The sequence below is a fragment of the Castor canadensis genome, chromosome 3 (assembly GCF_047511655.1).
Source record: "Castor canadensis chromosome 3, mCasCan1.hap1v2, whole genome shotgun sequence".
Lineage (NCBI taxonomy): Eukaryota > Metazoa > Chordata > Mammalia > Rodentia > Castoridae > Castor > Castor canadensis.
This window is the reverse complement of record NC_133388.1, coordinates 15,606,972-15,624,205: the sequence shown is the minus strand read 5'-3', so window position 1 is coordinate 15,624,205 and position 17,234 is coordinate 15,606,972. Positions and strand designations below refer to the sequence as shown.

The following is a 17,234-nucleotide window of genomic DNA, read 5'->3' as shown; positions in this document are numbered from 1 at the left end:
CTACAACCTGGCCTGGGCTGTATATTCTGTATGGTCCAATTCCATGCGCTAGCTGTCTCTTGGGTAGACATATGGAGCCACAGCTCAGGTACCTCCTGTGTCCCCAGAGATGCTGGGGCTGAGCCCGAACTGACTGTTGCTAAGTGTTGTGAACACTTGTGGCTATCATCAAAAGCCCAGGTTTGATTCTTTCTTCTCAAGTGTCCCCACAGCCCCCCAAAAGCCATCATGAGCAGGGCTGGTACTCTGTACCTGGTTCAAAAGGCTATGGGGTGAAGCCTGTGGAATGAGCTCAGGGGAGGGAGGAATACAGAGACTGTCAGTGTCATGAGATGGATCGTCAGGCCTTCTAGGATGACTCACCAAGGTTAAACCTGTTCACTATTCCCTTCTCTCTTGTGGGGGAAATTGCCCCCACAGCACAAGAAGGACCAAACGCTGGGCGGCTAAGCCCAGCCACTGTGGATTCTAGAAAGGCAAGATCAACCCCACACTTGGTTCATGATGTATCGTGCTTTGTGCAAAGCACTCTCAGTCAGAGATTTCCTTGTCTTTCCTCAGAGTCCTCTAAGAAGAACTTGGCTGGAGTTGAGAGTCATTTCACAGGGAAACTGAGGCGTAGGAAGGCCTTTGACTTGCCAAGGACCCCCAGCTAGAGAGTGGTAGACGCTACTACTGTGTCCCAGTCCTAGACATCTTCCCATTAGGTCAGCATTCTCATCAGGCATTCCCCTAAGAATGAGCTCTGTGGTCCCAGAAGCTTGGGCAAGCCTTCATCCACTCCTCACACAAGGTCCCCAAAGTCCTGTAGTCCTCCAAGAAGCCAGTCTCATTTAGCTGTAACCCCCCATTACAGGATCCCATATGTCATTTGTGGAAATGCTCACAGATATCTGCACATGCTGAGGGACAAGGGTGGCATGAAGGGATCCCTTAAGCAGATTTGGTCCACTCCCCTCCTGGCACCAGAGCCAAGTCCCCGACCATTCAGCTCCCTGGGCTGTGGCCCGAAGCTGTTTCCAAAACCTGAGCTTTACTGGTGCCCAGTGAAAGCTGGATTGTCCCTAGAGCAGACAATCCTCCACTCCCCATTCCTCATCCCTTCACCAAGCATAGCTCTTAAGGGTGACACTGTAGTCTAAGAGGCAGTGAACCCCAGCTCTACCACTGTGTGGCTTTGTGACTTGGGCAAGCTACACAACCTCCCTGTGCCTCAGTTTTCTCATCTATAAAATGAGCACAATCAAACAGCGCCCACTTCACAGGCTCACTGGAAGGATTAAACATGTTAGCGGATGTCAAGTATTGGATGAGCGTCTGGCAGGTAGTAAGTGCTTTATAAGTATCTGTTAGCTGTCAGCACCACTTCTCCCATGGCCAACAGCAGTCATCAACCTGTTTGCTCAGACTTCCTACCTAATGTGCCCCCATGAGGCTCCAGAAGTGCTAGAGGGAGTTGCTAGGACCCCACCTGGCTCCAGGCTCTGTGGACCCCCTAAGCCAACAAGAGGTATTTCCACTGGGTTCCAGGCAAAGATGGCCCCTGAGGGTCCCTTAAATGGCATGGTTCCTGAAACCAAGAGAAAGGTAAGTGAGCTTCTCCTAGGCTGGGCCCAGAATTCCTGGGTAGGAGGGAGGGTTGTCCTACCTGGAGGCCTCCTGTCCCCAACAGGGCTGGGCGAGCCTCCGACCCTTCCTGTTCTCCACTGGGAGTGCTGTACCCCAGTTTTGGTTGCACAGTCATGAGGGGCCTCTGCAGAAACTACCTCCGGGCACTTCTGGCCTGGACAGGGAGGGCCAGCACCCAGGCAGCCTTCTTGGACTCCTGCTGACAACGATGTGAAGCTCCCACCCTCAACTGCTGCTGAGCAACCTGCAGGAGGGGCCATCCAACTCTTCTCCTGGGAGGGTTTGCTTTCGATGCAGTGAAGGTGACAGGTTCCACATGCCCCATTCCAACGGCATTAATCCTCCTTGTTGCCCTGGACCAACACCCATACACACGTGTGCACACACACCCAAGAAGCCACCCCTCCCCCCACTGAGACTCCTCTGTAGATGGCAGACTTCCCCAGCCCTGGGCCAAAAAGCCAGAAAAAGCTTTTCCATGCTCTTGAGGTGTCACTGTGAGAAGCAGCAGCTGCACACACCTCTTGCTCCATATCTAGGCAAGGAGAGTCAAGAGTGTGGCCAATGAACATCCACACACTTCAATGTAGCCAAGGCCTTGACTGGCCCCAGGCTCACTTCATCAGTCACTTTTGCCAAGCAGCCTCAGAACTGGCCTGCATTTTCCTGGGAACTGTGTGCTCAGAGGGGAGAGCAGAGGCTGTGTGGTTGGAGGGGACCTCACAGGTCGGGAAACTTACAGGCACACAACTCTCTCTCCCACTGAGCCTACTCTGCAGCCTGGGATCTTCTTTCTAGGACAAAGCCCTTCCCAGCCCAGATGCTGGAGAAATGACTACAAGATCACAGAGTCTTGGAAAGGGGACTTCCAAGCTAGCTCAGGTGCAGTGTCTGTCCTTCAGCTCCCAAGATGCCAGCATGGCCCTAAGGGGGTGGAGATCCTTTGTTGGAGGATCTGTGGGCAGAGGTGGCCCCAGTGGTGCTGGCTCTGCTATCCTCCTCCTGACCAAGGGTCAGGGAAAACCTCTGAGTGGAGATGACCTGAAGTTGAGGTCTGGCAGTCATACCAGACAGCAGAACAAGTGGGGAGAGGTAGCCACAAAATGTGCATGTGCCCTTGGAACCAGCCCCAGGCCTTGACACATCCCTTCACCTGGTTGTACTGTTAAGAAAGACTTTACCCAGGCACCAGAAACATACAAGCCCTCCATTCTTCCCAGGGGCAGGGTGCCCAGCCAGATCTGGGCAGTCCAGAAAGGCCTACCCTAAGCTCTGGGTGAGGTGAGGAGGAGGTGCTCCTTGCCCCAGCCTGGACACTGTGGGGACCATGGGGAGTGCCTGGCATTGCCTAGCTGACACAAGTGGCTGTATCTCCACAATCCTGTGGGCTCAGTTCTGCTGAAAGCATAAAAGAAACTTCAGTGGCCCAAGGACCTTGGCCTCACCTTGGTACCAGGTCAGGAGCCACTGGACAGACAAGTGATTAGATTGAGTGAATTATGAGAAGTATGGTGGCAAAGAACTGGGTTTTAGAGGGAGAATAATTGGACCTCCTCTAGGTTGGCAGGTAAGCTGGGGTCTGAGTGGCAAGAAGGACCCTGATGTGCACAAAACAGGATAGAAGCTAGGGCAAGAGGCCTGGACAGGAGCTGGAGAGCCCCAAGTGAGGGGCAGAGAATAGAAGAGAACAGCAGGGGTGTTGGGTGCGGGGGAGGGAGCAGGGGCCAGAACACACAGGGCCTCGCTGGTGGGGTTGAGCCATCTGGAGTTCACACCAAGTGAGTGGGGACATCTGAGGACTCCTTAAATTGGTGATTCCTGTGTACATCTTTGCCCTGCCTTGACCTTGACCTGTCTGTAGAGATGGGTAAGGGAGGTATGAACTTCTTTGTGACAAAAGAAAAAGGACCCAAGAAGCAGGGAGCTACTGGGTCTCCCAGCAGCCAGCACTGAGCCCATATTCAGTCTGCTTGGCGTTGGGACAATGACAAGTGTGCAGTGCTTTGCTGGTGACTGAGGCTCTGTGGCCCCACTGCCTGGAGGAAGGTGGGCAGATTGAGCAGGCTCATCCCTGCTGCCACCTCTCACCACCACGATTACACCCTTTCCCCATCACCTTGAGGTTCCATGGGAGGAAATAAGCCCACATAAGCATCTCAGCCCAAGGCAGGTCAGGACACCCACCCTGCCCCTCTTGGTGGAGCTATCCTTGGTGATAGTCACTGCAGTATCTGGAACTCAAAGGAAGCCTGTGTGTTGGTGGGAAAAAGTTAAACACCCCAGATAGCATTGGAACCCAAGGGAGAGAACTCTGGTCCAGGACTCACAAGACTGAGTCTTAATTCAAACAAAGGAAAGAGCTAGTCCCTGAGTGCTGCAAGATACTAAAGGACATGGGATGGCCCCTGAGCATCAGCCAAGGGCATCCATTAGTGCTCACTCAGCACCCGATCAGAAGAGGCCCTTCCTGCCAGTACAATAGCTTGTACCTGACTTGCAGTGCAACCAGAGGGGTAACTTGGATTCCCAGACAAAGACTGAGCTTGGTGGGAATGGGGGTAACAGAGAGAGAGAGAGAGAGAGAGAGAGAGAGAGAGAGAGAGAGAGATTGTAGATATTAACAGAGACAGCAGGGAGATGTGACAGATGGGAACAGCTGTGTGTCAGTCAAGCACACAGTCACCACACTGGGCCTCCAACTGGTCACACAGGTGCTTTGGTCCATGAGATAACCTCAGTCTCAAGGTCTCCAGGTTGCAGGGCACTTCAAGGTGAATTTCTTGCTCCTGGAAGCTTGCAGTGAGTTGAGGATAGGTGAAGAGGGGTCAGTCCTGTCCTGAACTCCATCCTCCCTGCTCGCACTGCAGAGGGCTGCTGCATGCACTCCACCCAGTGTATGGAGAAGGCTGAAGAAACAGGGATCATGGGAAGCAGGCAGAGATGGCAGAGGGTCAAGGAAAGGAAAACTGGTGATGGGGTGAGGGCTGGGCATTAAAAATTGGGCACATGTTATTTACTTCACTCACCCAGAAACAGAGAAAAAAATAATTTTGCTGGAATTCGAAATTTTGTCGGATTAAAAGGTAGGATCTTGTAAGTCTATTCCATTCACGCCACAGAAACAGCCACCAAATAGTCACTACTGACCAGGTACAGGTAGGAGATGAGTTAAGCCAAGGACCCTCCCCATCTCAGTGTGTCTGCTCCCTCAGACTGGCCTGTGTGAGCACACAGAGCACACAGAGCACGCAAACATCCCCATTACCTCCAACTGGGGCAGAAAGCAGCATTCTAAACTCAGGTCTGGGAAGAGAGGTCTGTATTGACTTATGACCTTGGAGGCTCGAGGAACCTCATTTAGCCACAGAGGAACCCCTCCCTGGCACTCCATCTGTCTCAGGTAACCACACATTCAGTAAGAATCAGTCCTTCTCTGGGCCCCAAAGCTCCAAAGAGAATGTAAAGCCTGAAAGAAAACGAATTTCACTGGTAAACTCCTCTATCTATTGAGTCTACCATCCAGGGAAGGAATGAAGCTGGAAGATGAGTCATAGAGTGGGGGAGGGAGAGAGCTGAGTGTGTTAAGGTGGGAGCCCACGGGCTGTGTACCAGGCCCAGAGAGCCCAGCCCCCGTGGAGAGGGGGTGGAGTGTCTAAGAAGACACCGGAGGAGGCCCTGTTAGCTCCAGGAGAGAAAAACACAGTACACTGTGTGTCTCAGCTCAGAGCAATATTGGCATGGTCACATTGAAGTAAATACTGAAGGTCCCCAAGCCCCTCCCTGGGATTTCTGGAGGCAGAGGATATGTCTGTGGGTTGAGGGTGTTGACTCTGGGGTCTTCCATAGTGGCAAGTCAGTAGGCACTGCTTAAAATGGGAAGAAAATTCAAATAGTGGCCTGCAATAATACAATTTAGAATAAAGGGAGTGATCCTGAAGAAAACAAGTAAGTTACTGAGTCTCAAGAATGAGACTTGAGCACAAAACCCTGAGTTCAAACACCAGCATGGCCTCCAGTGAGATGGGAAAGAGGGTGCATGATTAATACTCCAGTAAACACAAAACTTAAGTTAGAAGATGATAATTAGCGTGCAAAGCCCTCACCATCCTTTTTCATTACTCAGCCCCCTTGAAAGGCACGCACGACACACCTGCCTCTGGGTGGGGAAGCGACCTCTCTACGCCCCTCCCTTCCTCACCCCATTACCTGCTTTGCTTTCTCTTCTTACACTCTTTTATTTTATTTTTTTGTTTATTATTTTTTATGACTTTACCGTTTTTACATTTTCTTACACTCTTTTTAAATTGCCTCATCCATTTATTAGTTTGCTGGTGTGTGTTCTTAATCCCCACTGCCCAGGAGGAGGGTGGCCCTGGTGCCTCCTCTGGTCCCCGGCACACAGAAGGTGCTCAGTAAACACCTATGGACCAACACTGACTTCCTGAGCAGCCCTATGCCAACCAATGGGTTTCCAAGGCACCATCCAAGAGACAGGAGTATCAGAAGTGCTTCTTCTACAAGTGACTCAAAAAATGGATCAGTGCCAGAGCCCAGCAAGAATTCTGGCACTCAGAGCCGGACGTAGTGGCGCACACCTGTAATCCTAGCTACTAGGGAGGCTGAGATCAGGAAGTTCGTGGTTCCAGGCCAGCCTGGGTAAAAAGTTCACCCCACCTCAACGGAAAATAAGCTGGGTGTGGTGGCATGTACCTGTCATCCCAGAGACACAGGGACGTATAAAATAGGAAGATTAGGGTCCAGGCTTGTCTGGGCAAAAAGTGAGATCCTATCTCCAAAATAACCAGAGCAAAAAGGGCTGGAGGTGTAGCTCAAGTGTTAGAGCCCCTGCCTAGCAAGTGTGGTGTCCTGAGTTCAAATACCAGTGCTGCCAAAAAAAAAAAAAAAAAAAATTCCAGTGCTTAGCCCAGGCACACTCAAGACCCTAAACAGGAAGCACACATTCCTGTTCATTGCTTGCAGCTCACAGTCTGCAGGACCTGTCCCACTGTTCTGCAGGCTTTTATTGGTTTTCCAATCAATAGCCTGTAAAGTGGTTTAATGGCAAAAGCACAGTAGGCCCGGCAGAGGCAAGGTGATCTCCCTGGGCCTGGTGGTTGAGGTGGCTCCATGGAGGGGGCTTGGCAAGTGTCACCTCTCTTCACACAAGGGCTCTTCTTGAATGAAGGGTGTCAATGTGGGAGAAGCTGCAAAGGCCTCCCCAGAAGCATTCCTCCAGGGTCCTCAGGTGGTGAGGCTCCCTTCCACTACTAGGGCCTGGCCCTCCTTCCTGGAAGTGGGGTTTTATGTTGGTGATTAATGTCTCCCCTTGTTTAAGGTTCCTTCCTGCCCTAACCAAAATGCTCTGGGCTCCCAGATTCTTGCTCTGGTTTTTGGGGTGGTCTGCTCTGATTAATACCCACTTGTTCCCTCCAGAGGGCATGGGCAGAGCCTATGCCTATGGTGCCCATGTGTGGCCCCTGGGCCCAGCATGGCACCTGGCTTAGCTATCAGTGGCCAGCATTCGAAGATATGAAAGACAGTGTGACCAAGTAGTGGACCCTCAGAGTGACCTGGAGGAATCCCATTTCACAGAAAAGGGACACTGAGGTCACAGAGGAAAGGCAACCTACTGGGCTGGGGTGGGTGGATCTGGGAACAGAACTTGGGGGTCCTGACTCCCACCTGGGTTCTTTGAGCAATTCCAGACTGTGCTGCTGACTAACATGTGTGTCAGACCCAGGGGTGGGAGGACACCTGGGTGTGGTAGGAGGAGCAGGAGAGCCAGGCAGAAGCATGAGCCTAAGGAGCGATAGGGGATTCTGTCTGGGAGGCACAGGCCCAGGGCATGGAGCTGCCATGCCTGGGGCCTGCCCCCTGGTGTCCTGCCTCTTTTGCCTGGTGCCAGGATGCTCCCAGGGCCCTTCATCTCTTGTGCCTGACTTTTAACTTGATATGTTTGTCTTTCTGCTTTTGAATTATTAAAGTGAAATCACATAGCTGATTAAAAGAGAAAAATTAAATATTTTAGGTGTTACAATGATTCCTTATATGGACCGGAGACAGAATAGATCTGGGAAAATGAGGCATGGGAACCAGCAGCCAGGAATTCAGAGATAAACAGTGTATTAATGAATGGCTTGATTAAAAGCTCACAGGCACTATTTTCTTTGCTTGGAGCCTTACACTCCCTCAACAAGCTGCAATATTTAGTCAAAAAGAAAAAAGGGAAACAGCAGTTTCTCCCTCTGACCTTGGCTAAATGATTAGTGTGCTCTGAGAACTGAGCAAGGGTATCTTAAAGAAAGACACCTATCTTGTACATAAAAAAAAAAGTGTTTACAAAGGAAAAAACTTATTGCAAAGATGGACCCTGTCTTACAGGGAGAGTCTGGCAAAACCATCCTTTGTTTGAAGGATGCTTGACCTTGATACCATAATAACCAAGCTTAATGAGCAGGTCAACCGTGGAAACCTTAGAACCAATTTATAAAACACTGCAACAGAAAAAAAAAAATTAAATACACCAGGTGTCAGAACAAAGGCGAGCTCTTTTCCTAAGGTCAATTCCAGTTAAATTTCCAACTCAACCCCTGTACTCAGAGCACTCATTGCACCTGTTATCAGTGTGCCTGCACCCACGTCTGGGTGTGTACTCTACTGTATTTCTATCTCTGCTTTGCTTTGATTTACTGATAAACTTTCTTGGTCTCTACCTTGATGTGTCCTAATTTTTTTTTTAACAGCATCACGAACTCAGTACCCAAGGGTCAGACTGAGGCCTTCCTCCCTTTTGGAGATCTACTCCCTGGAGTACCATTGTTTCTGGTAACAGACCCTCTAACTTTGAACCTCAAGGAATTAAGTAAAAAAGTTTCTTAGAAATATGATATTATTAGCAACTCGTATTGTCCTTTTGTGTTCTGCAACACTCTGCATTTTTCATATCGCTCTGAGCCTGACATATAACTGGTGCTCATCAAATGCTTGCAGAACAAAGTTCCTAATAGAGACAGGGGAGGTGTTCTGAGATCAGCTTTAAATATTCCAGCAGGGAGAAAGATATTTCATCAAGAAGAAACAGCAATAGCACAAATATGGCAAAATTCTTGGCAACTGTTGAATCTGGGTGAGGGTGGACAGGAGTTTATTGTGTATTCTTTCTGCTTAACAATCTTTATCATTTAAAAAAGTGACAGGGTGGGTAGAGGAGCCTTGACCTCAGCGGGGGTCCCAGCTGCATGCAGTGGGCAGGCACTCACCTTTTTATGGCTTTGTAGCAAATGATGACAAGCACGGTCAGAAACACCAGGGAGGCACAACACACAGCGATGACAATCACCAGCCCGGACCACCAGCTGTCCTCAGTGGGGCACGAGGTAGAGTTGGGAGCTGGAATAGACAGGCGTAGTCTGACCTTCCCCAGATGAGTTCGGCCCAGCTAACCTCAGGGGTGGGACTGTCCTGCATGACTCCAGCAGGGGCCTCATGGCCATCACTGGGAAGAAGGCCCTCTGACCTTTCCTGCCATCCCTGCCCCTCCCCCCATCCTAAGCAGGTGACATCATGGCTGGCCCCCAGCCAGGCCACTCCCCCTGCCCCAGGCGCCTCCAGCCCAGCCTCCCAAGCTTGAGCTAACTGACAGAAGGGTCAGGTTTAATTTCCCATGAAAAATAACAGAACATCTCATTCTCTCAGTTGAGGCATTAAATCCGGTTCCTCCGAGGGTGGGGGTTGGGAGCTGGGCTCACAGGGGACTCTGGGGAGGAAGGAGAGAGAAGTCAATGTCAGTTTCTGAAGCTGATTTCTTGCAGAAGCCTGGCTCTTATGCTTGGATTCAGCCCAGATGGTGGGTACTTGCAGTTCGCTCAGTGTGCGTGGGGTGCTAGTGGACATCATAGGGCTGTCCCATCCAGGAGTCCTCGGGGAGAACCTGCCCTCCCCCTTCTTGGCACAGGCTTGGGGGGCGGGGGGGGCACCTGAAGCATGGGTGTAAAAAGGCCAGTTCACATCCCCCTTAGAAAAGCAATGACTTCCTGCAGTCTTGTTGCTGAGGCCCCAGGAAGACCCAGCACAACTAGAAGGAAGTGTCTAGAATTGCAAAAGGAATGGGAGGTGAAGAGGGAGGAAGAAAGGAAGGAAAGAGAGAATGAAAGGGAGAAAGGGAGGAGGGTGGCGAGGGAGGGAGTAAGCGCGGGACAGGTAGACACAGACAGACAGCTTTGGGCAGGTGCTCAGGACATAAGCAGAGAGAAGTACCAACTCTGTGCCCCACACGCTGTCCACTCTACTAGGCCCCTGGAGGGCTGTAACAGTATACAGGGGACAGGTAGACACCTCCCAAGGCACACCAGGACTTTTGGGTCTTGCTCCTTTGCACGCCATCTGACAGCCAGTGGAAGCCACCTCCACTCGTGACACAGAACATCTCCAACACCCTAGGAAGTATCCCTGAGCCTCTTTCTAGCCAGTCCCCACGCTGGGGCACTTACTATTCTGATTCTGCAGTTGGAGACTAGATTTGCTTATTCCTGACACTCATATAAATGGAATCTGTTCTGTTTGCTTCCTTTATTTGATGTAGTGTTTTGGGCTTTCCCCGTGTAGTTACATAGTGCAGTAGGTCCTTTCCTTTTTACTGTGGGCAATATTCTACAGTACGGGTACACCACAAGTGTTTATCCAGTCCCCTGTTGATGGACACCTAGGCTGATTCTAGGCTCTTGACCCCTATGGGAAAAGCTGCTAAGAACATTTGCACGCTGAGTCTTTGCGCGCACACACTTTCATATTCCCCTTGGATAGGGGTGGGTTTGCTGGGTCATGAGGTGTGTACATGATTAATATTGTAAACTTGCCAAGCTGTTTTTCCAAGTGTTCACACTTTTGTACCCTTCTGTGCAGAACCAAGAAAGATGGGAGAAAATGGAGACAAGGAAGTGGTTTCTGAGTTATTACTGAATTCACAACAGCTGGATAGAGAGATTCAGGAAGCCATTATGTGCCTCCCAGAGGACTGGTGGTAAAACCCCATTAACGAAGGCAAGGTTCCCAGGGGTGGACCTCAGATGCTTACGGATCCCACAAAATGGCTAGGACAAGAATGCCACCAAGCTGCTCTCCGCTGGGCAGGATCAGGCTTTAGAAACATCAACCCTAAAAAGGTACAGAATTCACAATAGGGACAAACTCTAAAAACTATGGGAGAGGGCCAAAGGGATTCTCCGTTTCCCCTTGATGAACTTGCTCAATGTTTTTAATGGTGAAATATCAAAGCTCCAATCCTTCCCCTCAATTCTTCATTTTGGGGTGTCCCTGGCTTCGTTGAGCCTCCCTGAGATGACTTGGCAGAGATCTAGCTTCCCACTTCACTATAGGGGGATCAGATGACCAACCCAATTGCCCAAGGCTTCCTGTCTATACTGGTCCCACCCTTCAAAGGCTTGCTCCCCATCTTCACTGCCAAGGTCACTTTCAATTTCTGTGAGTACCTCAGGCTACAATACCTCTGGGCAAGTCTCCAAGGCCATACCAGCGCACCTCTGGCTCACAGAAGGTTGGTTACCCCTCCCTATATCCTGGGAAAATCTATCAGTATATGTTCTCTACAGGGTCTGCACTCCTGTCCAGTAGCACGTGTAAATGTGGGGGGTTTATTCAGTGTAAATGGCACTGAAGTAGATTTATACATAAGGTGGAACTGTCCCTCAAAAAATGTCAACAAGACCCCCACTGAGAAATTCCCACTTGGTAGATGGATTCCAAGCCTCCCCTGGAACTTGGCACTTGATTCACAGCACCTCTTTTCCTTACATTCTCTATTAATGAGCTGGAGTTTTTCTTTTTATGGTCACTTTTCAAATCATAATTAATACTGAGAGCAGTAGCCCAGGGAGAGTGACCTTCTGCCCTGGCTCTCCCTCAAATACTCAGTAGGGAGAGCATGCCACCCAACGCAAAACTGCCAGCAGATATGAAAAGAAGGAGGTAACCCACGGAACCTAGTCAAGACATAAGTCTTAGATTTGCTCAGAAAACCAGCCTCTGTGTTTGAAGAACGCACCCTGGAGAATATTGGAGCTGGAGGAAGCCTGGCAAGAGTCATTTCCAAAAGGAGAATAGGACTGAGATTCAGGATCAAGAAGTAACTTCCTAAGGGACAGGATAGAGATGACCTTTGGGCCCGCCCCTGCCTCAGTTTCCCTTCCACTGAGTGTGGCCAGTACTTCTCTCCAGAGGTGACAAGACAACTTATCATGTGGGTAGACTGGTGGCTCATATTTGAGAAGTCAGTTGTCTTAAAGGCGCTCATTCATTCATTCTTTCACCTACTCATCTATCAGACACGTAGTGAGCATGCCTAGCGCCCAGCACTATGCTAGGAGCTGGGGGTACAGAGATAAATCAGACATAAACTGTACCCTTACCAGGCCTGGTGCCAGCTGCACCTTGGATCACTACAAAGCTGACTAAGACCTGATCACTTGCTCAAGGAGCCTGCCGTCTCCAAAAGAAGTGACATGCATGAATTACTAATATGCAAGGTGAAGGTCATCTGTGGCTGGTGAGAGGGTGTCCAGTGTGCTGAGGTGGTTGGGGGTGGGGGCTACACCAGGTAAGAGGAAGGTGGCCAGACAGACAAGTCTGAGGCAGTCAGGGTCAAGCACCAGGAACGAGGCTGACACCGAAGCTCTCCTCTGTTGCTTCCTCTGAACATGACAGAGAGGCAGGAGCTATCCAAACACCTCAAGGGTCACAGCACCCTCTCCTGAGATGCAATGAGGCGTTGTCTGCTGCCTTCAGTAAACTAACGCCTGCAGAGATGAGGAGACAGGTGACCAGAGAGGGCAAGTCAGAAGATGCCAGGCTCAGGTTTGCTTTCTGAGAGGACCCTTGTTCTTTTCAGTTAAGAGGTGTCTCGTGAAAAGCTCCCACACTTCTCCATCCAGACAACATGGAGTAACAGGGACTAGATTTGCCCACCTACCTAAAACATCCAGAAAACATGCCACATATAGGAACGCATGATTCTCCAAACGGTGGATATCGGGCACCGAAAGTCAGTGAAACAAAGGAGGTGAGTTCTGCATAGGCAGGGAGAAGCCAGACAGGGCCTGGCTAACTGGGAGTCCAGGTGTGAACAGGGAAGAGGAGGTCCCTCCCTGAGGAATCTCTGAGAAGAGTAGAGGAAGCAACCAGTAAACAAAGACACCAATGGATACGTGATTGCGCATAGTGACAAGGGCCATAAAGAAAAGAAAGAGGTCTTTTCCTGCCTGGAAAAGAAGCAGGTGGGGTGGAAACTTCCAATATGCCCAAGGAGGCAGAAGAGATTCTGTGGTGATCTGTGGACCCACTCACAGTCCAAGGCCACACAAGAACTATATGAGGCCAGGCTACCCTGCAGCCTCTCTCTGTGCCAAATGTCCCCATGGGATTTTGTGACTATGAGACAAGATGACAGCGGCAGTGTTCCTGTGGGTGTCAAGAGAATGAGCAACACTTACTACCATGGTGCCTGGCCCCATTATTCTCCCCTCTAGCAGTGGGGACACAGGCCACAGAGTCAGGGTCCTGGTGACAGTACTCCCAGGCCACTCTGCACAAATCAAGAGATCTTTGCAGAGAAGCTGAGCACTGATGATTGACAGACAGGAGGGAACTGATGGAGAGATGAAGGAATCAATGGGGCCCAGAACAGTTTGCAGACAATCCCACTTTGCAAGACCTCTTTAAGCAAACAGTAATGCAGACTGGTTCTCAAAGAAGAGAGTGACAGCCCTATTTGTTTTAAAGTCACTTTTCCATCTTGAATCAGAGGTCTTATCTGTGGCTGGTCCTCCAGACCCTGTGTGTGGCCACCTGGCCATCTGCACGTGCACCTGGCTTCCTGAGCACAGTCTGAGTTCCAGGTCCTGCAGGGACTCTGGGAGCCTAAGAGACATCATTAGATATCTCTCCTAACTTTCAAAGTCTGTGATGACTCACACCAGGCTGCCTGAGCGCTTTCTTGACAGTTCTCTGGGAGCTAAAAGGGCCGAGAGCTTAACTGGCTTTAATTACGGTCAGGTGAGGAGAGGCAGCCTGCGCCCAGCCCTGCAGGGAGCTCACCACCACTGGCAGTTCCAGCCAGTGCCTCCTTGTCCAGGGTGCCCTGTACAGTGGAGTTCAGTCCCTGTCTCTTTCCAGGACCTAATGTCCAGGAACCTGCTTCCAAGCACAAAGGTCAAGCCCAGCCTGTCCTGTGGGAGACTGCAGGCAGCAGCTAGGCTGCTCTCTATCACCACCAGGCAGAGGTGGCAGGAGCCACACAGCTCTGCTTCAAGGGATGGTCTGATGGCACAGCTGGTCTATAGGGTGTTGGGGTTCCTCTCTGTAGTTCTCCCCCAGCCCCCAGAAGGTTCTTGAGGAAACTACCCAGCTCCTCCAGGAAAGGAGCAGCACAGGGCGCCAGAGCACACTCAAAGGTGAGCAGCCAGCTCACAGTGTGTCCATAGTCCCCACCCCAGAGACACATCCTGGCCCTGTGCAGCTCACAGGGATAGGGACAGGGAGGGCTGAGGCTTGCTAAAGGTTTCTGTGGTGGTAGGAGCTGCTTCACAGGCCCTTTGGACCAAGGAGGAAACTGAGGCTTGGAGGAAGAAGCTGTCCTGAGCTGCGTAGAGACCAGACACGATCCTCGCATCTGTTAGCCTGACTTATGTACTGTCTCAGGAAAGAATGTGGGTTTTCAGCAGCTCCTTCTTCCGCCTCAGGTCCAGGCCCCCGGCCCCACTGGACAGTATGACGCGCAGACCCACTAGGGAAGGAAGGGGGAGGGGTGCCTCCTCCCTCTCCTGCCTCGCCCCACACAAAGTCTCCTTTGTCTCTGGACACAAGGGGCTGACTCTCAGCCACTGCTCTCCATTCATAGGACCCAGGCATCCTTGGGGAGGCCTGTGCCAGGGACATCCACCTCCCAAGGGACCTCAAGGCCAATGTGGGTGTGTGGTGGCTCACTTGTTTCTCACCCTGAAGGGATCAGAGGACATGGGCTGGACTTGAAACAACAGCATCAGTCTTGGCTCTGAACTCAGCCCCCACTTCTAGAGAGAAATAAGAAATGGCCTTGGAGGGGATTTGGGGGGCCCTTCACCCCTTCTCTGGCTCTGGCTTCTGGGTCCATTCAGAAACCCCCTCTTCCATAAGTCTTCCTGATTCCTCCCTCAATCGGGGGCTCCTGCAGCAGGAAGCAACTGACCACCCATAATGGCTGGTGTCTGGTGTGGCTCCCCTGCCCACGCTTGGCAGGAAGACAGGAAGGGCAGCAGATCCAACCCCACTGAGGTGCAGAGCTCCTGGGGGTGCCTCAGAGGCTTGCCTTTTCCAGAAACAATGGCATCCCCTTCTCTGCTCTGCAGAGGAAGACAGATTGTGAATGCTGTAGCATAATTGCGTGTCCCTGGCCTTCAGCCCCTGGGGTGGTATACCAGGCAGGTGACGTGGTACTGGCCTGCCTTGGGGGCCATCTGTCTCATGCCCATCAAGCCCCTGCCTCCCCAACCTGTGTCTGGGCCATATGGGAATGGTGGGTGCCACCCCCTCCATCTTCTTCCACCAAAATGGTTGCTCCACAACCTGCATAAAGCCTAGGTCAGCCACTGGTTGAGGCTCAACCAGACAACAGATCTCAGTCTGCCACCAGGACTGTCTCTGGACTAAACTGCAACAGCTGGCCAGGCTGGGCCCCTCTCTGGGCTTCCCAGGGAAAGGTGCTGGCGGATCTGGTCCTACCTCTCAGTCACTGCCCTACCTGTGCACACGGCATCTCCCAGACGGCCACTCGCTGGTCTAGCCCCATAGCCAGGTTGGCCCTGTACTAGAAGCCTGTGGGTCTGAAGAGTAGGAAGGAAGCCAACAGCTGGATCTAGATGCTGAGTTCAGAAGCAAGGGCTTGGCAGGAGGCACAAGTGTGGGGGCTATTAGCACCCAGCCCTGAGACTGGATGAGGTCATCAAGCAAGTGTGGGCAGACAGAGAAGAGGTTTAAGGCCTGACCTTGGCGCCTCAACATGAGGAAGCAAAAGGCAGAGCAGTTCGGAGAGGAGAGACCGGCAAGGGGCCAGGTCAGGAAAGGACATCAAGGAGGAGGAAAAGGTTGGCTGTGTCCATTGCAGCAGATGGTCAAGTCCAGGGAGGCTGAGAACCAGTCACTGGGAGACGCATCACAGCAGTCACTGCTGATGCTCACAATGAGACTCTGGAGGAGTGTTGGGAGGAAAGCTGCCGAGGAAGCTTCGGAAAGTCACGGAGGAGGACATGCACAGGCACTCACCGCCTGCTGATGGAGTTTTATTGGAAAAGGAAAAAGAACCATGGAGCCCCAGCTGGTGGGAGTAGTGACGATGAGAGAAGTATTTCCAAGTGGGAGAAATTGTTAGTATGAGTGTGAGTGTGTGCATGTGTGTGTGCACGTGTGCGTGTGCCAATGGACATGGCACAGGAGAGAGGAAAAAGAGCTGAATGAGGACCCTGAGCAAGCCAGAAAGGGTGCACCCTACCTAGGTGTTAAGCCTGTGCACAGGTCTCCAATGAAGTCCCCTCTGTAGAAAGGTGGACAGGAAGTTGGTGGGGGGCGATGCTGCAGGGGTTGAGTGACACGGCTGGTGTCTTTGGATGCTCTGTTTGGATTGCGTCAATCGTCTCAGTGAAGAGGCGTGAGTTCAGGAGAGGTGCTGAGTGTTCCAGGGCAGCAAGGTGGAGTGGGCAAGTGGATGGACTGGGAGGAGAGGACCATGAAGGTCTCTGTGAGGTTCAAGGTTATGAACACAAAGTCCAAGGCCAACTGTCCTCTCTGGCCCCTTCCAGTTGCATAGGGCAGGCCAGAGCAAGAAAATGCAAGACTGGCTTTACCCAGCATGTATGACAACGTGAGTGGAGGTAAGGGCTTGAGGGGACACACAAGGAATGAGATCGATGCTTGACCAGATGAGGCCCAGAACCAGGGCTCAAACAGAACAAGGTGTTCAACTCCCACTTAAGTTGGACCCACACAGGCCAGCTCCAGAGCCAACTTGTGCCCACTAACCAGGCCAAAACACAGTGAGCAAGCAAATCCACACAAATTGCTGAAAGAAAAGCTTTGGAGAAAATTAGACAGGATGACATGAGGGAGCAACACTGCTTATGGAAACGAGAGGTCGATGTCACCATGGGCATCAGGGTCACATCTTTGAGGAGACATTCAAGCTGAGTCTCACAGGGAAGGGAGAGGAGGCCCTGTGGAAAGGTCCTAAGTGGGCTGGCCTCAGTTAGCAAAGGACAGGGAGGGGACACAGCCACTCTGCATCCCATGCTGGGGGTTATTCCTGGGGTAAAGGGCTCTGACCCTTCCACCTGTGGCTCTAACCTATGGCCTATGCTTCACAAACCACTAACTCCCCTTATTTATATTTCTGTCCAGCGTTCTGGGCACAGAGCCCAGCATGGTGGCATGTGGTAGCTGTTCTTAGGCTTGGCTCCTGTGGGGCATTTAAAAAAGTCAATACATTATTAATAATAGTCTCCATCATTCCTGTGCCCAATTAGGAAAGGAAAATTATGACTTGGGCCTATGTCTGTCTGGTGGAG

General features: G+C 51.4%; 1 protein-coding gene across 4 annotated transcripts in view; it reads right to left on the bottom strand.

The window, feature by feature from the left end:
- Prima1 (proline rich membrane anchor 1) overlaps positions 1-17,234 on the bottom strand; it is a 51,609-nt gene that overhangs the window by 3,596 nt on the left and 30,779 nt on the right. For 2 of the 4 annotated variants that reach the window (XM_074067245.1, XM_074067244.1), the window contains exon 4: positions 8,889-9,018. In XM_074067245.1, coding sequence (XP_073923346.1) covers positions 8,889-9,018 — 130 coding nt within the window. Of the gene's footprint in view, positions 1-1,416; positions 1,571-8,888; positions 9,019-17,234 lie in introns of all 4 variants that reach the window. The other 2 variants (XR_012446052.1, XR_012446053.1) reach the window with 2 other exon arrangements.